Source organism: Entelurus aequoreus, linkage group LG08 (assembly GCF_033978785.1).
Source record: "Entelurus aequoreus isolate RoL-2023_Sb linkage group LG08, RoL_Eaeq_v1.1, whole genome shotgun sequence".
NCBI classification, from domain to species: domain Eukaryota; kingdom Metazoa; phylum Chordata; class Actinopteri; order Syngnathiformes; family Syngnathidae; genus Entelurus; species Entelurus aequoreus.
The window spans coordinates 53,183,237-53,209,716 of NC_084738.1; the positions used below are offsets into that span (position 1 = coordinate 53,183,237).

A 26,480-nucleotide genomic window follows, 5' to 3' on the forward strand; every position below is an offset into this window, starting at 1 on the left:
GAGAATGTTTGACGATGTTTTTGGTAACAGTCATGGCTCTGAATGTGAGAATGTTTGACGATGTTTTTGGTAATAGTCATTACTCTGAATGTGAGGATGTTTGACAATGTTTTTAGTAACAGTCTTGGCTTTGAATGTGAGGATGTTTGACAATGTTTTTAGCAACAGTCTTGGCTTTGAATGTGAGGAGGTTTAAAAATGTTTTTGGTAACAGTCATGGCTCTGAATGTGAGGATGTTGGATGATGTTTTTGGTAATAGTCATGACTCTGAATGTGAGGATGTTTGACAATGTTTTTAGTAACAGTCATGGCTTTGAATGTGAGGATGTTTGACTATGTTTTTGGTAACAGTCATGACTGAATCTGAGGATGTTTGATGATGTTTTTGGTAACAATCATGGCTCTTAATGTAAAGATGTTCGACAATGTTTTTGGTAACGGACTCTGAATGTGAGGATGTTTGACTATGTTTTTGGTAACAGTCATGACTCTGAACCTGAGGACGTTTGACGATGTTTATGGTAACAGTCATGACTCTGAATGTGAGGATGTTTAACAACGTTTTTGGCAACAGTCATGGCTCTGAATGTGAGGATGTTTGACAATGTTTTTGGTAACAGACCCTGAATGTGAGAATGTTTGACGATGTTTTTGTTAACAGTCATGGCTCTGAATGTGAGAATGTTTGACGATGTTTTTGAAAATAGTCATTACTCTGAATGTGAGGATGTTTGACAATGTTTTTAGCAACAGTCTTGGCTTTGAATGTGAGGAGGTTTAAAAATGTTTTTGGTAACAGTCATGGCTCTGAATGTGAGGATGTTAGATGATGTTTTTGGTAATAGTCATGACTCTGAATGTGAGGATGTTTGACAATGTTTTTAGTAACAGTCATGGCTTTGAATGTGAGGATGTTTGACTATATTTTTGGTAACAGTCATGACTGAATCTGAGGATGTTTGATGATGTTTTTGGTAACAATCATGGCTCTGAATGTGAAGATGTTTGACAATGTTTTTGGTAACAGACTCTGAATGTGAGGATGTTTGACTATGTTTTTGGTAACAGTCATGACTCTGAACCTGAGGACGTTTGACGATGTTTATGGTAACAGTCATGACTCTGAATGTGAGGATGTTTAACGACGTTTTTGGCAACAGTTGTGGCTCTGAATGTGAGGATGTTTGACTATGTTTTTGGTAAAAGTCATGCCTGACTGTGAGGATGTTTAACAATGTTTTTGGTAAAGTCATGACTCTGAATGTGAGGATGTTTGACATTGTTTTTGGAAACAGTCATGGGTCTGAATGTGAGGATGTTTGACTATGTTTTTGGTAACAATCATGGCTCTGAATGTGAGACAATGTTTTTGGTAATAGTCATTACTCTGAGTGTGAGGATGTTTGACAATTTTTTTGGTAACAGTTATGACTCTGAATGTGAGGATGTTTGACAATGTTTTTGGTAACAGTCATGGCTCTGAATGTAAGGATGTTTGACAATGTTTTTGGTAACAGACTGAATGTGAGGATGTTTGACAATGTTTTTGGTAATAGTCATTACTCTGAATGTGAGGATGTTTGACAACGTTTTTGGTAACAGTTATGACTCTGAATGTGAGGATGTTTGACAATGTTTTTGGTAACAGTCATGACTCTGAATGTGAGGATGTTTAACGACGTTTTTGGCAACAGTCTTGGCTTAGAATGTGAGGATGTTTAACAATGTTTTTGGTAACAGTCATGGCTCATTGTGAGGATGTTAGACAATGTTTTTGGTAATAGTCATTACTCTGAATGTGAGGATGTTTGAAAATGTTTTTAGTAACAGTCTTGGCTTTGAATGTGAGGAGGTTTAAAAATGTTTTTGATAACAGTCATGGCTCTGAATGTGAGGATGTTTAACAATGTTTTTGGTAACAGTCTTGGCTTTGAATGTGAGGATGTTTGACAATGTTTTTGGTAACAGTCTTGGCTTTGAATGTGAGGATGTTTGACAATGTTTTTGGTAACAGACCCTGAATGTGAGAATGTTTGACGATGTTTTTGGTAACAGTCATGGCTCTGAATGTGAGAATGTTTGACGATGTTTTTGGTAATAGTCATTACTCTGAATGTGAGGATGTTTGACAATGTTTTTAGTAACAGTCTTGGCTTTGAATGTGAGGATGTTTGACAATGTTTTTAGCAACAGTCTTGGCTTTGAATGTGAGGAGGTTTAAAAATGTTTTTGGTAACAGTCATGGCTCTGAATGTGAGGATGTTAGATGATGTTTTTGGTAATAGTCATGACTCTGAATGTGAGGATGTTTGACAATGTTTTTAGTAACAGTCATGGCTTTGAATGTGAGGATGTTTGACTATGTTTTTGGTAACAGTCATGACTGAATCTGAGGATGTTTGATGATGTTTTTGGTAACAATCATGGCTCTTAATGTGAAGATGTTTGACAATGTTTTTGGTAACGGACTCTGAATGTGAGGATGTTTGACTGTTTTTGGTAACAGTCATGACTCTGAACCTGAGGACGTTTGACTGTTACCAAAAACATAGTCAAACATCCTCACATTCAGAGCCATGACTCTGAATGTGAGGATGTTTAACAACGTTTTTCGCAACAGTCATGGCTCTGAATGTGAGGATGTTTGACTATGTTTTTGGTAACAGTCATGACTCTGAATCTGAGGATGTTTGACTATGTTTTTGGTAAAAGTCATGCCTGACTGTGAGGATGTTTAACAATGTTTTTGGTAAAGTCATGACTCTGAATGTGAGGATGTTTGACATTGTTTTTGGTAACAGTCATGGGTCTGAATGTGAGGATGTTTGACTATGTTTTTGGTAACAATCATGGCTCTGAATGTGAGACAATGTTTTTGGTAATAGTCATTACTCTGAGTGTGAGGATGTTTGACCATTTTTTTGGTAACAGTTATGACTCTGAATGTGAGAATGTTTGACAATGTTTTTGGTAGCAGTCTTGGCTTTGAATGTGAGGATGTTTAACAATGTTTTTGGTAACAGTCATGGCTCTGAATGTGAGGATGTTTGACAAAGTTTTTGGTAACAGACTGAATGTGAGAATGTTTGACAATGTTTTTGGTAATAGTCATTACTCTGAATGTGAGGATGTTTGACAGCGTTTTTGGTAACAGTTATGACTCTGAATGTGAGGATGTTTGACAATGTTTTTGGTAACAGTCATGACTCTGAATGTGAGGATGTTTAACGACGTTTTTGGCTACAGTCTTGGCTTGGAATGTGAGGATGTTTAACAATGTTTTTGGTAACAGTCATGGCTCAATGTGAGGATGTTAGACAATGTTTTTGGTAATAGTCATTACTCTGAATGTGAGGATGTTTGAAAATGTTTTTAGTAACAGTCTTGGCTTTGAATGTGAGGCGGTTTAAAAATGTTTTTGATAACAGTCATGGCTCTGAATGTGAGGATGTTTGACAATGTTTTTGGTAACAGACCCTGAATGTGAGAATGTTTGACGATGTTTTTGGTAACAGTCATGGCTTTGAATGTGAGGATGTTTGACAATGTTTTTGGTAACAGACCCTGAATGTGAGAATGTTTGACGATGTTTTTGGTAAGTCATGGCTCTGAATGTGAGAATGTTTGACGATGTTTTTGGTAATAGTCTTTACTCTGAATGTGAGGATGTTTGACAATGTTTTTAGTAACAGTCTTGGCTTTGAATGTGAGGAGGTTTAAAAATGTTTTTGGTAACAGTCATGGCTCTGAATGTGAGGATGTTAGATTATGTTTTTGGTAACAGTCATGACTCTGAATGTGAGGATGTTTGACAATGTTTTTAGTAACAGTCATGGCTTTGAATGTGAGGATGTTTGACTATGTTTTTGGTAACAGTCATGACTGAATCTGAGGATGTTTGATGATGTTTTTGGTAACAATCATGGCTCTGAATGTGAAGATGTTTGACAATGTTTTTGGTAACGGACTCTGAATGTGAGGATGTTTGACTGTTTTTGGTAACAGTCATGACTCTGAACCTGAGGACGTTTGACGATGTTTATGGTAACAGTCATGACTCTGAATGTGAGGATGTTTAACGACGTTTTTGGCAACAGTCATGGCTCTGAATGTGAGGATGTTTGACTATGTTTTTTGGTAACAGTCATGACTCTGAATCTGAGGATGTTTGACTATGTTTTTGGTAAAAGTCATGCCTGACTGTGAGGATGTTTAACAATGTTTTTGGTAAAGTCATGACTCTGAATGTGAGGATGTTTGACATTGTTTTTGGTAACAGTCATGGGTCTGAATGTGAGGATGTTTGACTATGTTTTTGGTAACAATCATGGCTCTGAATGTGAGACAATGTTTTTGGTAATAGTCATTACTCTGAGTGTGAGGATGTTTGACAATTTTTTTGGTAACAGTTATGACCCTGAATGTGAGGATGTTTGACAATGTTTTTGGTAACAGTCATGGCTCTGAATGTGAGGATGTTTGGACAATGTTTTTAGTAGCAGTCTTGGCTTTGAATGTGAGGATGTTTAACAATGTTTTTGGTAACAGTCATGGCTCTGAATGTGAGGATGTTTGAAAATGTTTTTGGTAACAGACTGAATGTGAGAATGTTTGACAATGTTTTTGGTAATAGTCATTACTCTGAATGTGAGGATGTTTGACAATGTTTTTGGTAACAGTCATGACTCTGAATGTGAGGATGTTTAACGACGTTTTTGGCAACAGTCTTGGCTTGGAATGTGAGGATGTTTAACAATGTTTTTGGTAACAGTCATGGCTCAATTTGAGGATGTTAGACAATGTTTTTGGTAATAGTCATGACTCTGAATGTGAGGATGTTTGACTATGTTTTTGGTAACAGTCATGACTCTGAATGTGAGGATGTTTAACAACGTTTTTGGCAACAGTCATGGCTCTGAATGTGAGGATGTTTGACAATGTTTTTGGTAACAGTCATGACTGACTGTGAGAATGTTTGACGATGTTTTTGGTAATAGTCATTACTCTGAATGTGAGGATGTTTGACTATGTTTTGGGGAACAGTCATGGCTCTCAATGTGAGAATGTTTGACGATGTTTTTGGTAATAGTCATTACTCTGAATGTGAGGATGTTTGACAATGTTTTTAGTAACAGTTTTGGCTTTGAATGTGAGGATGTTTAACAATGTTTTTGGTAACAGTCATGGCTCTGAATGTGAGGATGTTTGACAATGTTTTTGGTAACGGACTCTGAATGTGAGGATGTTTAACAATGTTTTTGGTAACAGTCATGACTCTGAACCTGAGGACGTTTGACTATGTTTTTGGTAACAGTCATGACTCTGAACCTGAGGACGTTTGACAATGTTTTTGGAAACAGTCATGACTGACTGTGATGTTTGACCATGTTTTTGGAAACAGTCATGACTCTAAATGTGAGGATATGTGAGGATGTTTTTAGTAATAGTTATGACTCTGAAAGTGAGGATGATTGACAATGTTTTTAGTAACAGTCATGGCTTTGAATGTAAGGATGTTTGACGATGTTTTTGGAGCAGTCATTGCTCTGAATGTGAGGGTGTTTGATGATGTTTTTGGTAACAGTTATGACTCTGAATGTGAGGATGTTTGACGATGTTTTTGGAAACAGTCATGGCTTTGAATGTGAGGATGTTTGACATTGTTTTTAGCAACAGTCTTGGCTTTGAATGTGAGGAGGTTTAAAAATGTTTTTGGTAATAGTCATACTCTGAATGTAAGGATGTTTGACAATGTTTTTAGTAACAGTCATGGCTTTGAATGTGAGGATGTTTGACTATGTTTTTGGTAACAGTCATGACTGAATCTGAGGATGTTTGATGATGTTTTTGGTAACAATCATGGCTCTGAATGTGAAGATGTTTGACAATGTTTTTGGTAACGGACTCTGAATGTGAGGATGTTTGACTATGTTTTTGGTAACAGTCATGACTCTGAACCTGAGGACGTTTGACGATGTTTATGGTAACAGTCATGACTCTGAATGTGAGGATGTTTAACAACGTTTTTGGCAACAGTCATGGCTCTGAATGTGAGGATGTTTGACTATGTTTTTGGTAACAGTCATGACTCTGAATCTGAGGATGTTTGACTATGCTTTTGGTAAAAGTCATGACTCTGAATGTGAGGGTGTTTGACTATGTTTTTGGTAACAATCATGGCTCTGAATGTGAGACAATGTTTTTGGTAAAGTCATGACTCTGAATGTGAGGATGTTTGACGATGTTTTTGGAAACAGTCATGGCTCTGAATGTGAGGGTGTTTGATGATGTTTTTGGTAACAGTTATGACTCTGAATGTGAGGATGTTTGACGATGTTTTGGTAACAGTCATGACTGAATTTGAGGATGTTTGACAGTGTTTTTGGTAACAGTCATGGCTCTGAATGTGAGGATGTTTGACAATGTTTTTGGTAACGGACTCTGAATGTGAGGATGTTTGACTATGTTTTTGGTAATAGTCATACTCTGAATGTAAGGATGTTTGACAATGTTTTTGGTAACAGTCATGACTGACTGTGAGAATGTCTGACGATGTTTTTGGTAATAGTCATTACTCTGAATGTGAGGATGTTTGACTATGTTTTTGGTAATAGTCATTACTCTGAATGTGAGGATGTTTGACAATGTTTTTAGTAACAGTTTTGGCTTTGAATGTGAGGATGTTTAACAATGTTTTTGGTAACAGTCATGGCTCTGAATGTGAGGATTTTTGACAATGTTTTTGGTAACGGACTCTGAATGTGAGGATGTTTAACAATGTTTTTGGTAACAGTCATGACTCTGAACCTGAGGACGTTTGACTATGTTTTTGGTAACAGTCATGACTCTGAACCTGAGGACGTTTGACAATGTTTTTGGAAACAGTCATGACTGACTGTGATGTTTGACCATGTTTTTGGAAACAGTCATGACTCTAAATGTGAGGATATGTGACGATGTTTTTAGTAATAGTTATGACTCTGAAAGTGAGGATGATTGACAATGTTTTTAGTAACAGTCATGGCTTTGAATGTGAGGATGTTTGACGATGTTTTTGGAGCAGTCATTGCTCTGAATGTGAGGGTGTTTGATGATGTTTTTGGTAACAGTTATGACTCTGAATGTGAGGATGTTTGACGATGTTTTTGGAAACAGTCATGGCTTTGAATGTGAGGATGTTTGACAATGTTTTTAGCAACAGTCTTGGCTTTGAATGTGAGGAGGTTTAAAAATGTTTTTGGTAACAATCATGGCTCTGAATGTGAGGATGTTAGATGATGTTTTTGGTAATAGTCATGACTCTGAATGTGAGGATGTTTGACAATGTTTTTAGTAACAGTCATGGCTTTGAATGTGAGGATGTTTGACTATGTTTTTGGTAACAGTCATGACTGAATCTGAGGATGTTTGATGATGTTTTTGGAAACAATCATGGCTCTGAATGTGAAGATGTTTGACAATATTTTTGGTAACGGACTCTGAATGTGAGGATGTTTGACTATGTTTTTGGTAACAGTCATGACTCTGAACCTGAGGACGTTTGACAATGTTTATGGTAACAGTCATGACTCTGAATGTGAGTATTTTTAACGACGTTTTTGGCAACAGTCATGGCTCTGAATGTGAGGATGTTTGACTATGTTTTTGGTAACAGTCATGACTCTGAATCTGAGGATGTTTGACTATGTTTTTGGTAAGTCATGCCTGACTGTGAGGATGTTTAACAATGTTCTTGGTAAAGTCATGACTCTGAATGTGAGGATGTTTGACATTGTTTTTGGTAACAGTCATGGGTCTGAATGTGAGGATGTTTGACTATGTTTTTGGTAACAATCATGGCTCTGAATGTGAGACAATGTTTTTGGTAAAGTCATGACTCTGAATGTGAGGATGTTTGACGATGTTTTTGGAAACAGTCATGGCTCTGAATGTGAGGGTTTTTGATGATGTTTTTGGTAACAGTTATGACTCTGAATGTGAGGATGTTTGACGATGTTTTGGTAACAGTCATGACTGAATTTGAGGATGTTTGACAATGTTTTTGGTAACACTGAGTGTGAGGATGTTTGACATGTTTTTGGTAACAGTCATGGCTCTGAATGTGAGGATGTTTGACAATGTTTTTGGTAACGGACTCTGAATGTGAGGATGTTTGACTATGTTTTTGGTAACGGACTCTGAATGTGAGGATGTTTGACTATGTTTTTGGTAACAGTCATGACTGAATCTGAGGATGTTTGATGATGTTTTTGGTAACAATCATGGCTCTGAATGTGAAGATGTTTGACAATGTTTTTGGTAACGGACTCTGAATGTGAGGATGTTTGACTATGTTTTTGGTAACAGTCATGACTCTGAACCTGAGGACGTTTGACGATGTTTATGGTAACAGTCATGACTCTGAATGTGAGGATGTTTAACGACGTTTTTGGCAACAGTCATGGCTCTGAATGTGAGGATGTTTGACTATGTTTTTGGTAACAGCCATGACTCTGAATCTGAGGATGTTTGACTATGTTTTTGGTAAAAGTCATGCCTGACTGTGAGGATGTTTAACAATGTTTTTGGTAAAGTCATGGGTCTGAATGTGAGGATGTTTTACTATGTTTTTGGTAACAATCATGGCTCTGAATGTGAGACAATGTTTTTGGTAAAGTCATGACTCTGAATGTGAGGATGTTTGACGATGTTTTTGGAAACAGTCATGGCTCTGAACGCGAGGGTGTTTGATGATGTTTTTGGTAACGGTTATGACTCTGAATGTGAGGATGTTTGACGATGTTTTGGTAACAGTCATGACTGAATTTGAGGATGTTTGACAATGTTTTTGGTAACACTGAGTGTGAGGATGTTTGACATGTTTTTGGTAACAGTCATGGCTCTGAATGTGAGGATGTTTGACAATGTTTTTGGTAACGGACTCTGAATGTGAGGATGTTTGACGATGTTTTTGGTAATAGTCATGACTCTGAATGTAAGGATGTTTGACTATGTTTTTGGTAACAGTCATGACTCTGAACCTGAGGACGTTTGACAATGTTTTTGGAAACAGTCACGACTGACTGTGATGTTTGACGATGTTTTTGGTAACGGACTCTGAATGTGAGGATGTTTGACAATGTTTTTGCTTGACAATGTTTTTGCTAACAGTCATGACTCTAAATGTGAGAATATTTGACAATGTTTATAGTAATAGTCATGACTCTGAATGTGAGAATGTTTGAAAATGTTTTTAGTAATAGTCATGATTCTGAATGTGAGGATGCTTAACAATGTTTTTGATAACAGACTCTGAATGTGAGGATGTTTGACAATGTTTTTGGTACGGACTTTGAATGTGAGCATGTTGGACGATGTTTTTGGTAACAGTCATGACTCTGAATGTGAGGATGTTTGCCGATGTTTTTGATAACAGTCATAACTCTGAATATGAGAATGTTTGACAATGTATTTAGTAACAGTCATGCCTCTTAATGTTAGGATATTTGACAACGTTTTTAATAACAGTCATGGCTCTCAATGTGAGGATGTTTGCCAATGTTCTTGGTAACGGACAGTGAGAATGTTTGACGATGTTTTCGGTAACAGACTCTGAATGTGAGGATGTTTGATGATGTTTTTGGTTACGGACTCTGAATGTGAGGATGTTTGACGACGTCGAACAGTTTGAGTAGACGTTACCTTCCCCGGTGCCGCCACCGCTGCCTCCCTTTGGGGTGATGAGCTCCCGCCTCAGTTTGGCCAGACGGGCTTTAAGCAGACCCAAGTGGTGAGCCGTGGCTTTGTTCCTCTGTGTCCTGGCCATCTACAACAACAACACTTTAGCCTGACGATAACCACTACATTTATACAAATATTCTTCTAAATAAATTAATGTCATGCTATTAGGGGTGTAACGGTACGTGTATTTGTATTGAACCGTTTCGGTACAGGGGTTTCGGTTCGGTTCGGTTTGGAGGTGTACCGAAAGAGTTTCCACACGGACATATTAATCTCCCGTTTGGGAACTCTTTGGCTGCGCGATACAACAATGGAGGACGGAGGTTTTTCGATATTGTTCAGCAGCTGCTTCCGACATGTAAAACATGCTAACCCATTTGAAGCGTCACCACCGCATTCAAGCAGCCTCTCCTCGGCGAGTCAGGCAGGTGTTATGAGAGTAGCGTATGTGTGTGTGTGTGGCCCTGTCACATAGACAGCATGTGAGGTGAGTGACGTCAAATGAGTGTGTGGGCGAGCGAGGTGAGGGAGCGGTAACGTGAGTGCTAGTGTTTTTTGTTGGATTGGCTGTGTGCAAGACCTCAATAAAGCCACGTTTTGCAACTAATCGCCGGACTCCTCATTTACCCTGGAGTAGGGATGATGTTTGATAAGGAATTATCGAGTTCGAGCCTATTATCGAATCCTCTTATCGAACCGATTCCTTATCGATTCTCTTATCGAGTCCAGATAGGTTGTTGTATATGGAAAAAACACACACTATTTGGTTTAACAAAAGTTCACTTTTATTATATAATAAAAAAATAAAATCTAATAAATAAATAAATATTGACTGTTACCCACCTAAAAAAATAAAATAAAATAAATAAATATTGACTGTTGTTACCCAAAGTATATTAAGTGGGATTTTTCAGAGAAACAAATATATACAGTAACACAAAAACAACCTGTCTCTGTGATCACTATAGTTGTACAAATCATAATATAGGGTTAAATAAAATCAGTACCTTGGGCACAAAACTGAAAATAATACAGCTCTCCAAAAAGTGCAGTTCTGCTGCTATTTGACATAACTGTTTGTTATGATGCTTTGACATTTTTGCACTTTATTTCTTTATTGAAAGAAAATTCTATGAAGAGAAAAGTTGTTTGCAAATGTGGTTACAATGCTAAAAAAGGAAAAGTTAAAGCTAAAAAAAGAAATACACTTTATTGAGTTAACATTATTTCTTTATAGGGGGAAAGATGTGATGAGCTAGAGAATATAACAACTACACTACCCAGCATGCAACGGGAGTGACGAGCATGCGCGGTAGCCCCGAAAAGTGTGGCATGTTGCCACGCTGTGAAAGTAAACGTCAAGAACTCAGCCTACACGCCTCGTCTGCATTATTTATAATTAGACAGACAACACATATACAGTGTGATTTTGTTTTGTTTACAAGGAGAGAAAAACAAAAGTTAAAAAAGGGAGATATATGTTGTATATATATGTATGTGCTGCGGTTGCTTTAAGAACGTTGCGACAGCTGCCGTAAAGGAGGTGCGTTGCTAGCCTGGTTGCTATGTTTCCGGTTGGTCGTAAAAGTGTCCGTCATGTGTTTGTACCCTGCTCAAATCTCTCAGTAAAGTTATTCGATGGATTATAGCTTTTGTTTTGAACTTTATTACACCTTGGAGCGCTTTTTCCCGTCCATTGTTTTCTTGCTTTCGCTATCTGCGCCTAATGACTGAGCTACGTGACGTCATTTCTTGTGATGTCACACGGAGCATTTCTGGTCGGGACGGGATTCGAATCAAGAATCAACTCTTTTTCTTTACTATAGTGGTCTCGATAACGGGTACCGGTTCTCAAAAAGGGATTCGAGTCCGAAGACTCGGTTCTTTTCTTATCAAACAACCGGGAAAACCGGTTTCGAGTATCATCCCTACCCTGGAGTCCGTAGCTGTGGAGACCCACTGCCGGGTAGTGTGAAGGGTGTTGCCCCCGAGAATACATCGGCCCTGGAGGAGTGTCTCCCCTGCGCTCCTCGACTAAGGACTGGGAGCCGGAAGCAGGAAAGGTGCAACACAGGGCTAAAGCAATAACAAATGTTTTTATAGCAGCAGATTTAAAGGCCCTACTGAAACCCACTTCTACCGACCACGCAGTCTGATAGTTTATATATCAATGATGAAATTTTAACATTGCAACACATGCCAATACGTCCGGGTAAACTTATAAAGTGCAATTTTAAATTTCCCGGGGAACTTTCGGTTGAAAACGTCTATGTATGATGACGTTTGCGCGTGACGTCAACGGTTGAAACGGAAGTATTTGGACACATTGTATCACAATACAAACAGCTCTGTTTTCATCGCAAAATTCCACAGTATTCTGGACATCTGTGTTGGTGAATCTTTTGCAATTTGTTTAATGAACAATGGAAACTGCAAAGAAGAAAGCTGTAGGTGGGATCGGTGTATTAGCGGCTGGCTGCAGCAACACAACCAGGAGGACTTTGACTTGGATAGCAGACGCGCTATCCGACGCTAGCCGCCGATCGCATCGATGATCGGGTGAAGTCCTTCGTCGCGCCGTCGATCGCTGGAACGCAAGTGAGCACGGGTGTTGATGAGCAGATGAGGGCTGGCGTAGGTGGAGCTCTAATGTTTTTATCATAGCTCTGACGAGGTCCCGTAGCTAAATTAGCTTCAATGGCGTCGTTAGCAACAGCATTGCTAGGCTTCGACAGGCGGCACAGCATTAACCGTGTGGTTACAGGTCCAGTGTTTGGTTCGGTGTCTCCTGATAGTAGTATTGTTGATCTTCTGTCTATCCTTCCAGTCAGGGGTTTATTTCTTTTGTTTCTATCTGCATTTAAGCACAATGCTATCACGTTAGCTCCATAGCTAAAGTGCTTCACCGATGTATTGTCGTGGGGATAAAAGTCAATGTGAATGTCCATTTCGCGTTCTCGACTCTCATTTTCAAGAGGATATAGTATCCGAGGTGGTTTAAAATACAAATCCGTGATCCACAATAGAAAAAGGAGAAAGTGCGGAATCCAATGAGCCCTTTTACCTGAGTTACGGTCAGAGCGAAAAAAGATACGTCCTGCACTGCACTCTAGTCCTTCACTCTCACGTTCCTCATCCATGAATCCTTCATCCTCACTCAAATTAATGGGGTAATCGTCGCTTTCTCTGTCCGAATCGCTCTCTCTGCTGGTGTAAACAATGGAGAAATGTGAGGAGCCCTTCAACCTGCGACGTCACGCTACTTCCGGTACAGGCAAGGCTTTTTTTATCAGCGACCAAAAGTTGCGAACTTTATCGTTGATGTTCTCTACTAAATCCTTTCAGCAAAAATATGGCAATGTCGCGAAATGATCAAGTATGACACATAGAATGGATCTGCTATCTCCGTTTAAATAAAAAAAATTCATTTCAGTAGGCCTTTAAGTCCATATGCATTTAAAACTAGATTTTGACCCACTTCTATGGTGGAAGAACAATGAGCCCATATATCCTTTTACTGCCAAGTTAGCCAAGCTGGTGGGGGGAAAGAAAAGTTAATCTGAGGCTGAGTTGACTTGAAACTGTTTAATGTTGCACTTTTTATATGTAAAAAAAAAGTTTTGTAATTTTATTTAATCTGAGCAACAACTTGAGGCAGTTTAATGTTGATTAACGTGGACCCCGACTTAAACAAGTTGAAAAACTTATTCGGGTGTTACCATTTAGTGGTCAATTGTACGGAATATGTACTGTACTGTGCAATCTACTAATAAAAGTCTCAATCAATCAATCAAAAAAAGCACTTTATATGTAGAAAGGTTGTGTTAAGAAACCATTCTGAGCCTTATCTTATTTAGTTTTTATTTTATATATGTTGACCACATTAACCCTGGCAATGGACCCTGTGTGTATATGTATGTTATGCCATTTTTTACAAATTTGGTAAATAAATAACCAAAACATTTGTATTTTGTTTTCTTACTGTAGCGAAAATGAACCGAACCGTGACCTCTAAACCGAGGTACGTACCGAACCGAAATTAGTGTGTACCGTTACACCCCTACATGCTATACATTCATTTTAGACACTGGCCAGCTATAATTGATATTTTAATTATATGTATGTATTTTACCCGGGAATTACGTTTTGTTTGGGCTTCTGCTTGATTCACTATTAACATTGCAATAAAATTAAGTAATTATTGTGTATTTGAGATGCTCGTTTGCCACAAGTATAAAAGATATATATGTTTTTGATAGCATAAAAAAACAGTCATACATGTCTGGGTACTTGTGTTGAGTAACAATGTACATACGGTAAAAATTAAATTAACAGTGGTTAATTCTGTAATGGAGGATGATAATTAACTTTAAAAAATCATTTTTTCTTCCATTTAACGGTTTATGAAAATCCACCAAGGTGAAAACGTCACATTGGTCAACGTTTACCGGCTTCATACCACCATGGATCGATCGTTGCTTAACGATATTCGCAAAACCGGGTGATAAGCTTCAAGTCAATATCGCCATGATAAGTTGTTTGGGTTACACAATGACACAATTAGTGAGAAAAGGCGCTATCATTTATATTAGCATTACACACTAGCATCTAGCTACAGCATGTCTGATTTATTACCTAGCTAGTTACACATAGCTAGTTACACATATTTCATTCTTACCTCATTTTCAATCTCTGCTATTTTGGCGAGTATGCTCATGATGCTTTCTTGTATCAATCTGCGTTGACGCTAGAAATTTGGAAACTTGACACATAAGAACGTGGGAAAACTTCAAAATGTGCACGGCTAGCAAGCACGCACACTTCTGTAGCACGCATGCGTCAGCGACACGAAGCACTTCCGGTTGCCAAATCTCGCGAGAATGAGTGAAGCCGTTGAAATGAAACGGTAGATTTCACACAAAGTCGGCAATGTGAGATATTTTAAACATCGTATATTTTTTTATTTACGTCACACACAGTATAATCTCCATTTGGTCACTATTTTGCTGAAATTTGGGAGCTGAAAAATTTCTTGATTGGCATCTCGTGTTACAAAGGGAATATTGTTGTCTAGCACTGATTGTTTACTCAACTGCAGAGAGTACAACGTGTTCATTAATATTGCAAAAATACGTCTACTTGTATGATGTTGTAAATAATTTGTTTTAGAAGTCTCCATTGAGACGTGGCATTTATTAGGCCACTATTTAATGAAGTACACATGATGGTGGTGAAATTAAAATCAGACGCATCAGAGCTCGGTTGCCAGTCACATTTATAATTTTTGCTTATGCATACAACTCACCAAAATCTTGACCTGTAAAAAAAAATGCAATTTGATGAATGATACAACTTGTGTGTGTGGGGTGAGTCCAGAACACATTCCTTCTTAGATTGCTTGGCTTTTATTCCATATTCAGGAAGTATGTAGGTGAAAATCTCATGCTTGGTACGCTGAATCTGCTTGTTGTTGATTATTGTTAAACTTGTCCTCATCAAAACATACAAAAATAGTACTTTTCTTTAAGGTAGATTCGGTTTCAGCGAGTTCGTCCAGCCGAGGGGATAGGAAGTGGAAACACAGCAAGACAAGATCCACTATTGAGTCTGTGGACAGGTTGTGTATTTCAGAGAGGGTGGTGGACCTCCAACTGGATTCATAAGAAGTACAAATAAACCCAAGCCCAAATCTCCTTTGATCAATTCAAATATGTCATTAGATATCGGTTGTTATTGATTATTAATACAAAAGTGCGGTGTGAGACTCGGAAGCGTGTACGTGGATTATTTGCAAAATGATCTAAAGGATTCTAGGTCTGCTGTCACTCTAGTCTGGGAAGCACTATTTTAGTGCACTAGTCGACCGAGGAAAGCAGCGCTGAGGTAATAGAAAGCCACAAAGTGTTATCCGCCATCTTGGATTCTGTCATCAGAATAAGGATAATACTTTTTGAAGCCATAAGGCTTTGAGATCAATGCAACTTGGCCATATGATGGCAAAAATGGAGGCCTTGCCTTCTGCGGACCCTAGCTGCTCTCGGAGGAGGTGGGCGGCACCGTGGACGAAGACCTGCGGCGCGACTCGGGGCTGTGTCTATCCCGAGGCTGGAGCTGCACCTCCAGGAAGTCCCTGTGCTGCTGGCTGATCACCTGACTGATGAGTCCTGGCAGAGCCTGCAAGTTGGTCAGCAGAGTCTCCAGCTTCGTCTCCAACAACGCAATCCTCTTGTCCATGTCCTCCCCTCGCTCGTTCAGGTCCGACACCATGTCGTACATTATGTTCTGAGTCTGGCACAAGGAGAGGAAAGAACCCTTTAGCTAAGAACATGGAATAACTCTCTCAGCAGCAAACAGGAAAACAAATTGAATCAATCGCGACATAAACGCTCTTATTTGCCAGTTTGGAAAACGTATCAAATCAATCCCCTTCTGCAGCAGTGAAATCAACTTAACCAGTAATAACCAGGCTGAGACTTGACCTCCGTAAGTCACCTCAGACCAAAGACCAGTGTGCTGGAAGTGGAGGGGAACGTGGCGTGGGGCCCCAGGGCTTTTGGTCATGTTTGAAGATTGTTTTCTGTCATTGAAATATGTAGGTTGTAAGACAAGGTCCTAAAGTTTGAAAATTGTTTTCTGTCATTGAAATATGTAGGTTATAAGACAAGGTCCTAAAGTTTGAAGATTGTTTTCTGTCATTGAAATACAGTATGTAGGTTATAAAACAAGGTCCTAAAGTTTGAAGATTGTTTTCTGTCATTGAAATATGTAGGTTATAATACAAGGTCCTAAATGTTGAAGATTGTTTTCAGTCATTGAAATATGTTGGTTATAAAACAAGGTCCTAAATGTTGAAGATTGTTTTCTGTCATTAAAATATGTAGGTTATAAAGCAACGTCCCAAAGTTTGAAGATTGTTTTTTGTCATTGAAATATGTAGGTTATAAAACAAGGTCCTAAAGTTTAAAGAGTGTTTTCTGTCATTGAAATATGTAGGTTATAAAACAAGGTCCTGAAGTTTGAAGATTGTTTTCTGTCATTGAAATATGTAGGTTATAAAACAAGGTCCTAAATGTTGGGGATGGTTTTCTGTCAGCAGCTGAGATAAAATCTTATTTCAAAAGTTACTAAATGTTAGTTTAAGATGAATAAAGGTATGTACAAAGAAGATGAATACAAGCAAGATCATGTTACGTACGTGAAATGATGGCACAATACGATCATTATTAGGTAAGGAACAAACACCCGATATGAATCGTAAATGATTTAATAGTCAAAGATTTGCGTGCATTGATTCACGGATCACTGGATCATCCACACGTCAAATAAACCAACTAAGTTATATATATTGTTTTTCAAACACTAAATTATATATTGTTGTTCAAACAATAGGTTATATACACATTGTTGTTCAAACACCAAGTTATATATATTGTTGTTCAAACACTAAGTTATATATATTGTTGTTCAAACACTAAGTTATATATATTGTCGTTCAAACACTAAGTTATATACATTGTTGTTCAAACATTAAGTTATATACATATAGGATGCTAGTTTATGACTACTATGTTCATTTCTTTGTGAGCCCTCCACACGCTGTCAGACACTTCTAAACACTTCCTGTGCTCAAACCCTGTAAAGTCTGCATACTTGGAACACGAAAAGTCAAATCTCAAGGTCGTCAAGGGAACTTCAAGAGGCCGTAGTACGTGAACCACAAAGTGAGGAGGGAAGACTTCATTGTCCATCTCTCCTTCCGGTCAAACTCTGGTGAGACTTGTGACTTGAGACTTGAGGCAGTGACATGAACAAATGCAACCAAAGACAAAACGTGTAAGTCCAAAGTTGGGAAGAGGTACGGGTTGTTGAACTTGACCCAAGTGTTGCAGAAGACTCAAGGAGCAGTGAAGCAGAGCAAGAGCATGGCGGACGTCAACACCAGGCTGGTAGAAGACGTGGAGAAGGCAACAGGACAAACACACCAATATTGAAGGCTTCTCAGCTAGAACATCTTGAATAATCAGGGTTTGGGTTTTAGTAGTCTGTTTCATGGTTGAATAATCATGGTTAGGGCTTTAGTAGTCCGTTTTATGGTTGAATAATCATGGTTAGGGTTAGTAGTCCGTTTCATGGTTAAATAATCATGGTTAGGGTTTTAGTAGTCCGTTTCATGGTTGAATAATCATGGTTAGGGTTTTAGTAGTCCGATTCATGGTTGAATAATCATGGTTAGGGTTTTAGTAGTCCATTTCATGCTTGAATAACCATGGTTAGGGTTTTAGTAGTCCGTTTCATTTGTGAATAATCATGGTTAGGGTTTTAGTAGTCCGTTTCATGGTTGAATAATCATGGTTAGGGTTTTAGTAGTCCGTTTCATGGTTGAATAATCATGGTTAGGGTTTTAGTAGTCCGTTTCATGGTTGAATAGTCATGGTTAGGGTTTTAGTAGTCCATTTCATGGGTGAATAATCATGGTTAGGGTTTTAATAGTCCAATTCATTGTTGAATAATCATGGTTAGGGTTTTAGTAGTCCATTTCATGGGTGAATAATCATCGTTAGGGTTTTAGTAGTCTGTTTCATGGTTGAACAATCATGGTTAGGGTTTTAGTAGTCCAATTCATTGTTGAATAATCATGGTTAGAGTTTTAGTAGTCCGTTTCATGGTTGAATAACCATGGTTAGGGTTTTAGTAGTCCGTTTTAGCATCAACAGGTTGTACACCAGCAGTGTTGTAACGCCGTTATTTTCGGCGGTAACTAGTAGTCTAACTGAATTGTTTATATTCAGTAACTCAGTTACATGATGCGTTACTGCATTATTTTACGTTATTTTTTATATAGTATCGGCTAGAAACTGAGAAGATCTGAGTGTGTTTTATTGAACGGTGTCGTCCTTCTGAATGTTCCTGTGTCACAAGGAAGAGGCGCGCTCTGTGTGGGTGTGGGGAAGGGAGGTGGGGCGTGTCTGTGTTTACTAACAAGACATCATGGCATAGCCGAAGCTGAGTTTCTTAACATGGAGATATTCTCACTACTTTTCTTTTGTCCAGCACAAAGAAAATAACATTTTAGTTAAATGTAGGTTGTGTCTTGGATCAAAGATCCCATCTACTGCCCAAAACAGCAATTCAAATCAGCTACAAAAAGCAACATGCTTCGACAAAGCTAGTAAAGAGAGACACTTCACCTCCACCTCCACCTAAGCAACAACGGCTGGATTTTAACAAAGGGACTGCTAGCCAGGACAACATTGATAGAGACATGTGCTAGAAGACATGCAGGCTATTTCTACAGTGGAGTCACCCTATTTCAGGCAGCTGGACACAGTGGACACTGAGTACATAAACATGGAAAGCAAGCTAAAGAAAAAACTCTGCCTCTGCTCATCATTCATCACTGAAGGTACACACACTATGTCAATTCTCTTATATACTCTTTCATTCTAGACTTCTAGAGTGTTTGATTATCACATCACTCTAAATGTATAGACTATAAAGTTCACAAACATAAAGAGGGATCCTAGTGGGCCAGGCCAATCTTTCCTTTTCTCTAAACTACAACTGTGGAAATGCGTAGTGTTCTGGGCTTCAGTACAGTGTTGATCTCATGAAGACATGATTTTATTTCACAATTCCTTGAGAGAAAAAAAGGCCTGGTTAGGCGTGTGTATAGCAGTATATACATAGCTGTATATAGTGACATGACATACTGTATACTTATGTCATGTGTGCCTTCCTTGGGTGAAGCCAGGTTTACAGCTATGTTGTGACATGTTGGGACATGTTGTTGTTATGTGGTTTGTTACTTATGTATGTTATGTTGCAGCTATTTAAAATAGTTTTGTCAATTTGTTCTGTCCCAAAATAAATTGGCCCTTTGAAACACATCTTTGTCTTTGTGTGTTGTATGTAGACCACATGGCTTAGCAGAGTTCAGTGATGCAAATGCATGTCAAGTTGATCAACAGATTGTATTATTCTCCAGTGCAATAACAGTACTGAAATGAAGGCTAAAAGGGCATTAATGGGAGCCTTAATTAAAAAAAAAAAAAAAGAAGTAACTAAATAGTTACTTTTCACAGTAACACAATACTTTTTGGTGTAAGTAACCGAGTTAGTAACTGAGTTACTTTTGAAATAAAGTAACTAGTAACTGTAACTAGTTACTGGTTTTCAGTAACTAACCCAACACTGTACAGCAGTAACATAATCTAACAACTCACACCAGCGAATACTTTTATCAACAGCTGCTTTTTAGGTCTTAAACAAGGCAACTATGGTTGTTAGTCCAGTTGTTTTATCGTCTTCTTGTAAAGACTCATCATTGTGTTTGTATTCATTAGAATTGTATATTAGCATCAACAGGTTGTACACCAGCAACATGATGTCACATCTCACAGCAGGGGTTATTATTAGCCTGTGAATTTGTGGATGGCGAGGAGGACGGTTGATGTAGCGGCGGTCATGAGTTAAGTGGCGTTCACTTGAAACTGATAACTCTGGAGGAATTTGGAGGATTAATTGTTGTGTTATGTGTTGTGTGGTCTTCCTATTTGTAATGATTACCAGCTAATGTGTAACCATTGTGACAATGTGTCATAATTTCCACAGTCAGCTGGATAAAAAATACTGATAGCAGTATCGTGTGTCCTGAATCTTCACGGTCCAGGAGGACCAACCCAATTAAGAACCGGTACTAAAAAATACTGGTACTCGGTATACATTCCTAGTTCTGTATGTCAAAAACAACACAATACTTATTGGCTAGTATTTTCTAGATTGTATATATATTTTTAAATGTATTTCTATATTTCTTTGAAGACGAACAGTACCACTACGAATAGTCAAAATTTGGATCCAAAAGGTTTGTGTGGTTTTCGTACTTGTTGTGAAACTGTGGACCAGCTCTGGGCAGAGTCCTTGAGGATGCATGGGAGTTCATCCTATCAGTTGACATGTGTTTTGGCAACTTAAAGAAGACATTCCACAGTGTCCCTGAGGAAGTCCTGTGCTGAGTGTTCCAGGAGTATGGGGTATCAGACCGCCTGATTGTGGCGGTCCGCTCCCTGTGCTGGCAGTAAGTTGGACCTGTTTCCAGTGAGAATTGGCTGCAACACTTCTGTTAATACTTTTTATGGACAAATTTACAAAACGTGTTACAGCCATGAGGGGATCCGCTTTGTTGTCTGCAGGATTAGGTCTCTGCTTTTTGCAGATGATGTGGTCCTGATGGCTTCCTCTGTCTGTGATCTTCAGTTCTCCCTGGATCGGTTCACAGCTGAGTGTTAAGTGACTTGGTTGAGAATCAGCACCTTCAAGTCCGAGTTTATGGTTTGCTCTCGGAAAAGGGTGGACTGCCTTCTCCTGGGTCAGGGATAAGATCCAATTAGGGGAGTTGAAGTACCTCAGGGTCTTGATAACAAGTGAAGGTAGAAGGGATTGTGGGATCGACAAGCAGACCAGCGTCCGTGTTGCACCCTTAAAATGACCAAACGTTGTCTCTTCGGTGCAATATTTATTCAAAAAGCCCACGGTTAATATTACAGGCATTTTCTGATATCCCTCCTTTTTCCCGCTCACTGTTTCACTTCCTGTTTTCTTCTTGAGCATGCGCATTACACACACAACCTCGGAAATGACGCAGCTCCCCATCCCAATACTCATAACAAATCATACGCGGAGATGAATATGACAAATGAAAAACATTGCATAATGCATTTAACCAAAAATAGAATAAGTATTATTCTATTGATGCATAATAATACAACATTAGATTTTACATCCAACTCTAGTTTCAGGGTGCTACACCCTCCCCCACTAAAAAAAGATATGTTCCCATACACCTGTCTGTTTAACTCAAACTTTTTCACAACCCATGAATGACTTACAAACACACCACACAATTACACTCACATCCCATTGACTACACTTTGACTACACAGCATGGCCACAGTATACATAAACACATATTTGTCACTGCGTTTAGTGTAATGTCCTTATTCACGGTTTGTTGGTAGGCCTCCCAAGTCCATTAAGTTACATATAGCAATCCACTATTTCACCATACTTAATATGTATTCACATTATACATGCTTTCAGTGTAGTTCAGCAAAGTCCATCACTTGTCACTCAAACCTGGTGACAGTCTTTTTTTTTTTTCACTCATCACCTTCAGTGTAGTCTCTGACATAGTCTTTTGTAAGGCTTTACACATAAAGACTGGTTTGGGTCTAGAAATTATAGTCTCAATCATTACAGAACAGATTTACGAAACATGAACTATGTCACTCTAGAGTCAAACTTTTTTGGGGTTACTACACAACAAACACATCACCTTTAAACTAAAGCATTACTAGGTTGTCCTAATCTAGCATATGAAAGGATATGTCTTGGTCGGCGTGTTCTTGTAGATCGTTTCATTCTCTCGGCATGTTCACTGTCCTCTGAGGATGTGGAATCTGCTGAAGACAGGACACCATCTTCATCCTGAAGCTCTGGTGCTGAGATGTCAAGGTCCATGTCTTGGTCTTTGCTCCCTTGCATGTCCTTGGTCCCGTCATCTCGTGCTCGTTGTCCTTGCTGAATGGCATAGTCTCCATCTTGTCGCCGACTCCTGTTGTCGAGTTCGTCTGTTTCAGGTTCCACTGTGGTTCTCTCCCACAGGCTTGAAGACTGGTGCATGTGGATTTAGGGGAGTGTCCTGAGACTGCCTTGGGATCCACAAGTTATACTCATCCTCACTTGAGCTCTCTGCATCTCTAGGGATTTCCCGCACCTTGGTCTTTGTGTTGGGTCTGCTTTTCTTCTCTGGCTTTCCAAAATGTTTGTTGGTTGGGCCATCGATGAGGTAAGGACAGGGTAGCAAAAGATTACGGTGAATAACTCTTTCTCTTCCTTCTTCATCTAGCGGTCGAACCACATACACTGGACTTTCAGTGCCTCTGCGTTCTTTGACGACGTGAACCTTGTCCTCCCAGTATACGCAGATCTTCTCTGGTCCTCCTCTTCGTGATAAGTTCTGGATGAGTACGTGGTCACCAGGTTGAAGAACAGAACTCCACGCTCTCTGGTTGTAGTACTTCTGTCCTCTTTCACCGGATTTTCTCAGGTTTTCCTGGGCGATGTTATAGGCTTCTTGCATTGACGCTTTCCATTTCTCAGCATAGGCTGCATGAGATTGAGATTGTGGTGGTTCCCTCGGGAACATGAGGTCAATTGGCAAAGTTGGTTCTTTCCCAAAGAGCAAGAAGTACGGGGTAAACCCTGTGGCTTCATTGACGGTGGAATTGTAGGCATGAACCACTTTATTCAAGTAGTCCTTCCAGTTGGGTTTCTGGGTCTCCTCCAGTGTCCGTAGCATGCCAAGTAATGTTCTGTTACAGCGTTCTGCTGGGTTGGACTGCGGGTGATACGGCGTTGTTCTTGAGTGCTGTATCCCACTGTACTTTTGCAACTTTTTGAATAGCTCATTCTCAAATTATTTTCCTTGGTCGTGATGGATCTTTCCAGGGAATCCGAATCTTAAGACAAAGTCATCAAAGATCTTGCGTACTGCTGTTTTGCCTGACTTGTTTGGTGTGGCATAGGCCTGGGCAAATTTAGTGAAATGATCGATTACCACTAAAATATACTCCACTCCACCTTTGCTTCTCTCCAAATGCAAATAATCGATTGAAATCATTTCGAACGGAGCGGTTGTTGTTATACTTTGCAAGGGTGTCTTTGTTTTTCTGTTTGGTTTCTTCTGCTTTAAGCAGCGACAGACTCTTGTCACATAGTGCTCCATTTCTTGTCTCATTTTCGGCCAAAAGAATCTTGTTCTGGCCAAGTGGACCATCCTATCAGCACCTAAATGTCCCATTTCCTCATGTAGCTGCTGATAAATCAATGGCTTCAAACATTCAGGAATGACAAGTTGCGTGTAGGAGGCACTCTTTCGTCGCAGCAGACCATCCTGGTCAAGGTAAAGACGAGTCCACTCTCTCAGAAGAGCTTTCACTGGACTTGTTTCCTTCATCTTGTCCTTGTATCGCAAATGTTCCCTTTCCTGCTTCAAAGTGATCACTCTGCTTATGACGTCATCTTTGTTCTGATCTGCTCGGATACGCTCAGGTGGTATTGAGGAAATGACTGTGTCGGTGGACGACAACTCCTGCAGCACGTCTACATTACAGGTTATGGCTGAGATCCATTCTCTCTCACTTTTGCCACCGACTTGGAGTGCTTCTCCCACGGCTGCAATGTCTTCTGGTCCATATTCCTCAGTGCATCCTTCCATGATCTCCTCCATTGCAGTCGATTGGCGAGATAGAAAGTCGGCATCACGGTTGGCGCTCCCTGGTCTGTATTTAAGAGTGAACCTAAAATCAGCCAATTCTGACACCCAGCGATGTCCCACTGCATTCAACTTTGCGGTCCTCATGACGTATGTCAGGGGGTTTTTATCGCTGTAGACTGTAAAGTGTGGAGCGTGGAAGAGGTAGTCTCGTAACCGCCCAGTCACCGCCCATTTGAGACCGAGGAATTCCAGTTTTCCTGAGTGGAGTCTGTAATTCTTCTCTGTTGGGGTGAGTGTGCGCGATCCATAGCCAATCACTCTAAGTGCTGTTCCTTGACGCTGATACAATACTGCCCCAAGACCATCTTCAGATGCATCAACTTGTAGGACAAATGGCTTCACTAGATCTGGATAGGCCATTATTGGGGGATCAGATAACATGTCTATCAGCTTTTCCAGAGCTAGTTGATGTTGCGCTGTCCACTCCACTGACTGAGATGGAGGGAGCTGGGTTGAACGACTACATTTCCCTTTCTGCATTGATCTCTTCTTAGTTTTTGGATGGGCAAGCAACTCGTACAAGGGTTTGGCTATCCTTGAGAAATTGGCATTGAAAGACCTGTAGTAGCCCAGGAAACTGACTAGTGATCTCACTTCTCGCACTGTCTTAGGTTGTTTTCTTTTCAGGTTTTGGATTACCTCCATCTCTTTTGGATTCATACAGTACCCCTCCTCAGAAATGACACATCCCACATAGCACACTTCTTTCTTAAACAAATCACATTTCTTTGGTCTGAGTTTGATGCCACAACTTTTCTGTCTTTGAAGTACTTTCCTTACATTTTCCACATATTGGTCAAAGTCCTTGCTGAACACCAGAATGTCGTCAAGATAAAGCACACACATTTCATCTCTCAGGTCTCCTAGGCAACCCTCCATGTACCGCTGAAAGGCGGCGGGCGCATTCATCAGCCCAAATGGGATCCGAAGCCATTCGTATAACCCCCAGGGTGTAATAAAGGCACTGACAAGGCACCACCAGGGTGGTATGCCTTCCCTTGGTCGAGCACCGTGAACCATGAATTCCCCCCAAGATTTTCTAAGATCTCTTGAATTCGTGGAATTGGGTGTCTATCAGGGTGTGTTTTGGCATTCAGTTGTCTGTAATCAATGCAGAGTCTGATAGAAGCATCCTTTTTCCTCACGATGACAACTGGCGATGAGTAGGAAGAACTTGACTTCTGTATCCAGCCGCGGCTAAGCAAGTCTTGGATGTGTTTCTTTACTTCCTGATACAGAGGCCGGGGGATGGCATTGTAAGTCTTTGTGACTGGGATGCCATCCTTCAATCGAATAGTCATCTGTAGCTCCGGAATGCATCCTGTGTCCCAATCATCTTGAGCGAACACCTCACTCTCTTCCCTCAGCATATGTCTCACTTTCCGCTGTTGTTCTGACGTTAGGTGTGAGAGGTCAACTGGTGGATCCCAGGTTTGTTCTTTGGGTTGATGTGTGTCACACTCCTTCACAGTTGTCTCTTTCTTCTGCTCAACTTGCTCAATGTTCTTAAGGTCATCTACAGCATATAACCAACCAAGCACAGTTCTGTTTCGTAGTCTGATGTTGTCATCTGTATTGTTTTCAACGACTACAGTTACTACAGATTTGTCATCTGGTAGCTTGATTATTTGTTGCTTCACCTGGAGTGCAGCTGGCCATGGTGCAATTTCATTCGGTTCCAAAAGTGCATATTCTGTCCTGAGTATGTTCTTATTCAGTTTTCCACAGGCTATCGTCAGCATCTCGTGTTTTAGTATGATGACATCTTGTCTCCCGACCCGAGCCACTTGACTGTCTGAACTGCCTGTTTTCTTTTTCAGGACTGAATATACAGCTTTGGCCTTTCTGTGACCAACGTCCAATGCTGATTGAAGACTGTGTATGAATTTGCTAGCTATTTTGTGGGTGGAGCTGTTCATTGGTGCTAACTCTTCAATAACATTAAAACCTATTATTGGTTTGGCGAGTGGCTGGCTGCTTACTAGTAAAGGGATTGTTAATTCGCTTCCTGGATCGTCAGGCAGGCTAAATTTGACCCCTATCCAACCTTCATATGGGATCTTTGTGCCATTTGCGTCAGAGAGGTCAAGGCTACCTTCATCTAATAGTTCATGCACTGGTCGAATTTCGGCATCACGAAAATGCGTTCTTTTCCATTCCATATCAACTATTGATACTTGCGACCCTGTGTCCCATAACACTGTTGTGGGTACACCGCCAAGTTCGCACTGAATGAGGCTTCTTCGTCCCACTAGTTTTGCCGTTCTCTCCTGCTTGCGCGACCATGATCCCTCGCTTGCTGTAATTGGTGCATGGTTTAGCTTAACATCACAGACTTCAATTTTACTTGAATTAGCATGATATATTTTTCCTTTTCGACAGCCAACAGCCCAATTTTCACTGCTTCCACACTTGTAACAA

The 26,480-nt window shown here is 39.8% G+C and overlaps 2 protein-coding genes across 6 annotated transcripts in view; both read right to left on the bottom strand.

Annotated features, from left to right (window-relative positions):
- Positions 1–14,600, bottom strand: part of drg1 (developmentally regulated GTP binding protein 1) — a 62,457-nt gene extending 47,857 nt beyond the window's left edge. Inside the window, exons 1-2 of the mRNA XM_062055068.1 lie at positions 14,400–14,600; positions 9,683–9,806 (exon numbers count right to left, since the gene is read on the bottom strand). Coding sequence (XP_061911052.1) covers positions 9,683–9,806; positions 14,400–14,438 — 163 coding nt within the window. The 5' untranslated portion in view covers positions 14,439–14,600. The remainder of the gene's footprint in view (positions 1–9,682; positions 9,807–14,399) is intronic.
- A 371-nt stretch (positions 14,601–14,971) lies between these two features.
- The window catches only part of kcnn2 (potassium calcium-activated channel subfamily N member 2), a 218,714-nt gene continuing 207,205 nt past the window's right edge, over positions 14,972–26,480 (bottom strand). For 4 of the 5 annotated variants that reach the window (XM_062056770.1, XM_062056769.1, XM_062056774.1 and 1 more), the window contains one exon: positions 14,972–16,009. In XM_062056770.1, coding sequence (XP_061912754.1) covers positions 15,749–16,009 — 261 coding nt within the window. In that variant the 3' untranslated portion in view covers positions 14,972–15,748. The remainder of the gene's footprint in view (positions 16,010–26,480) is intronic. The other variant, XM_062056771.1, reaches the window with a different exon arrangement.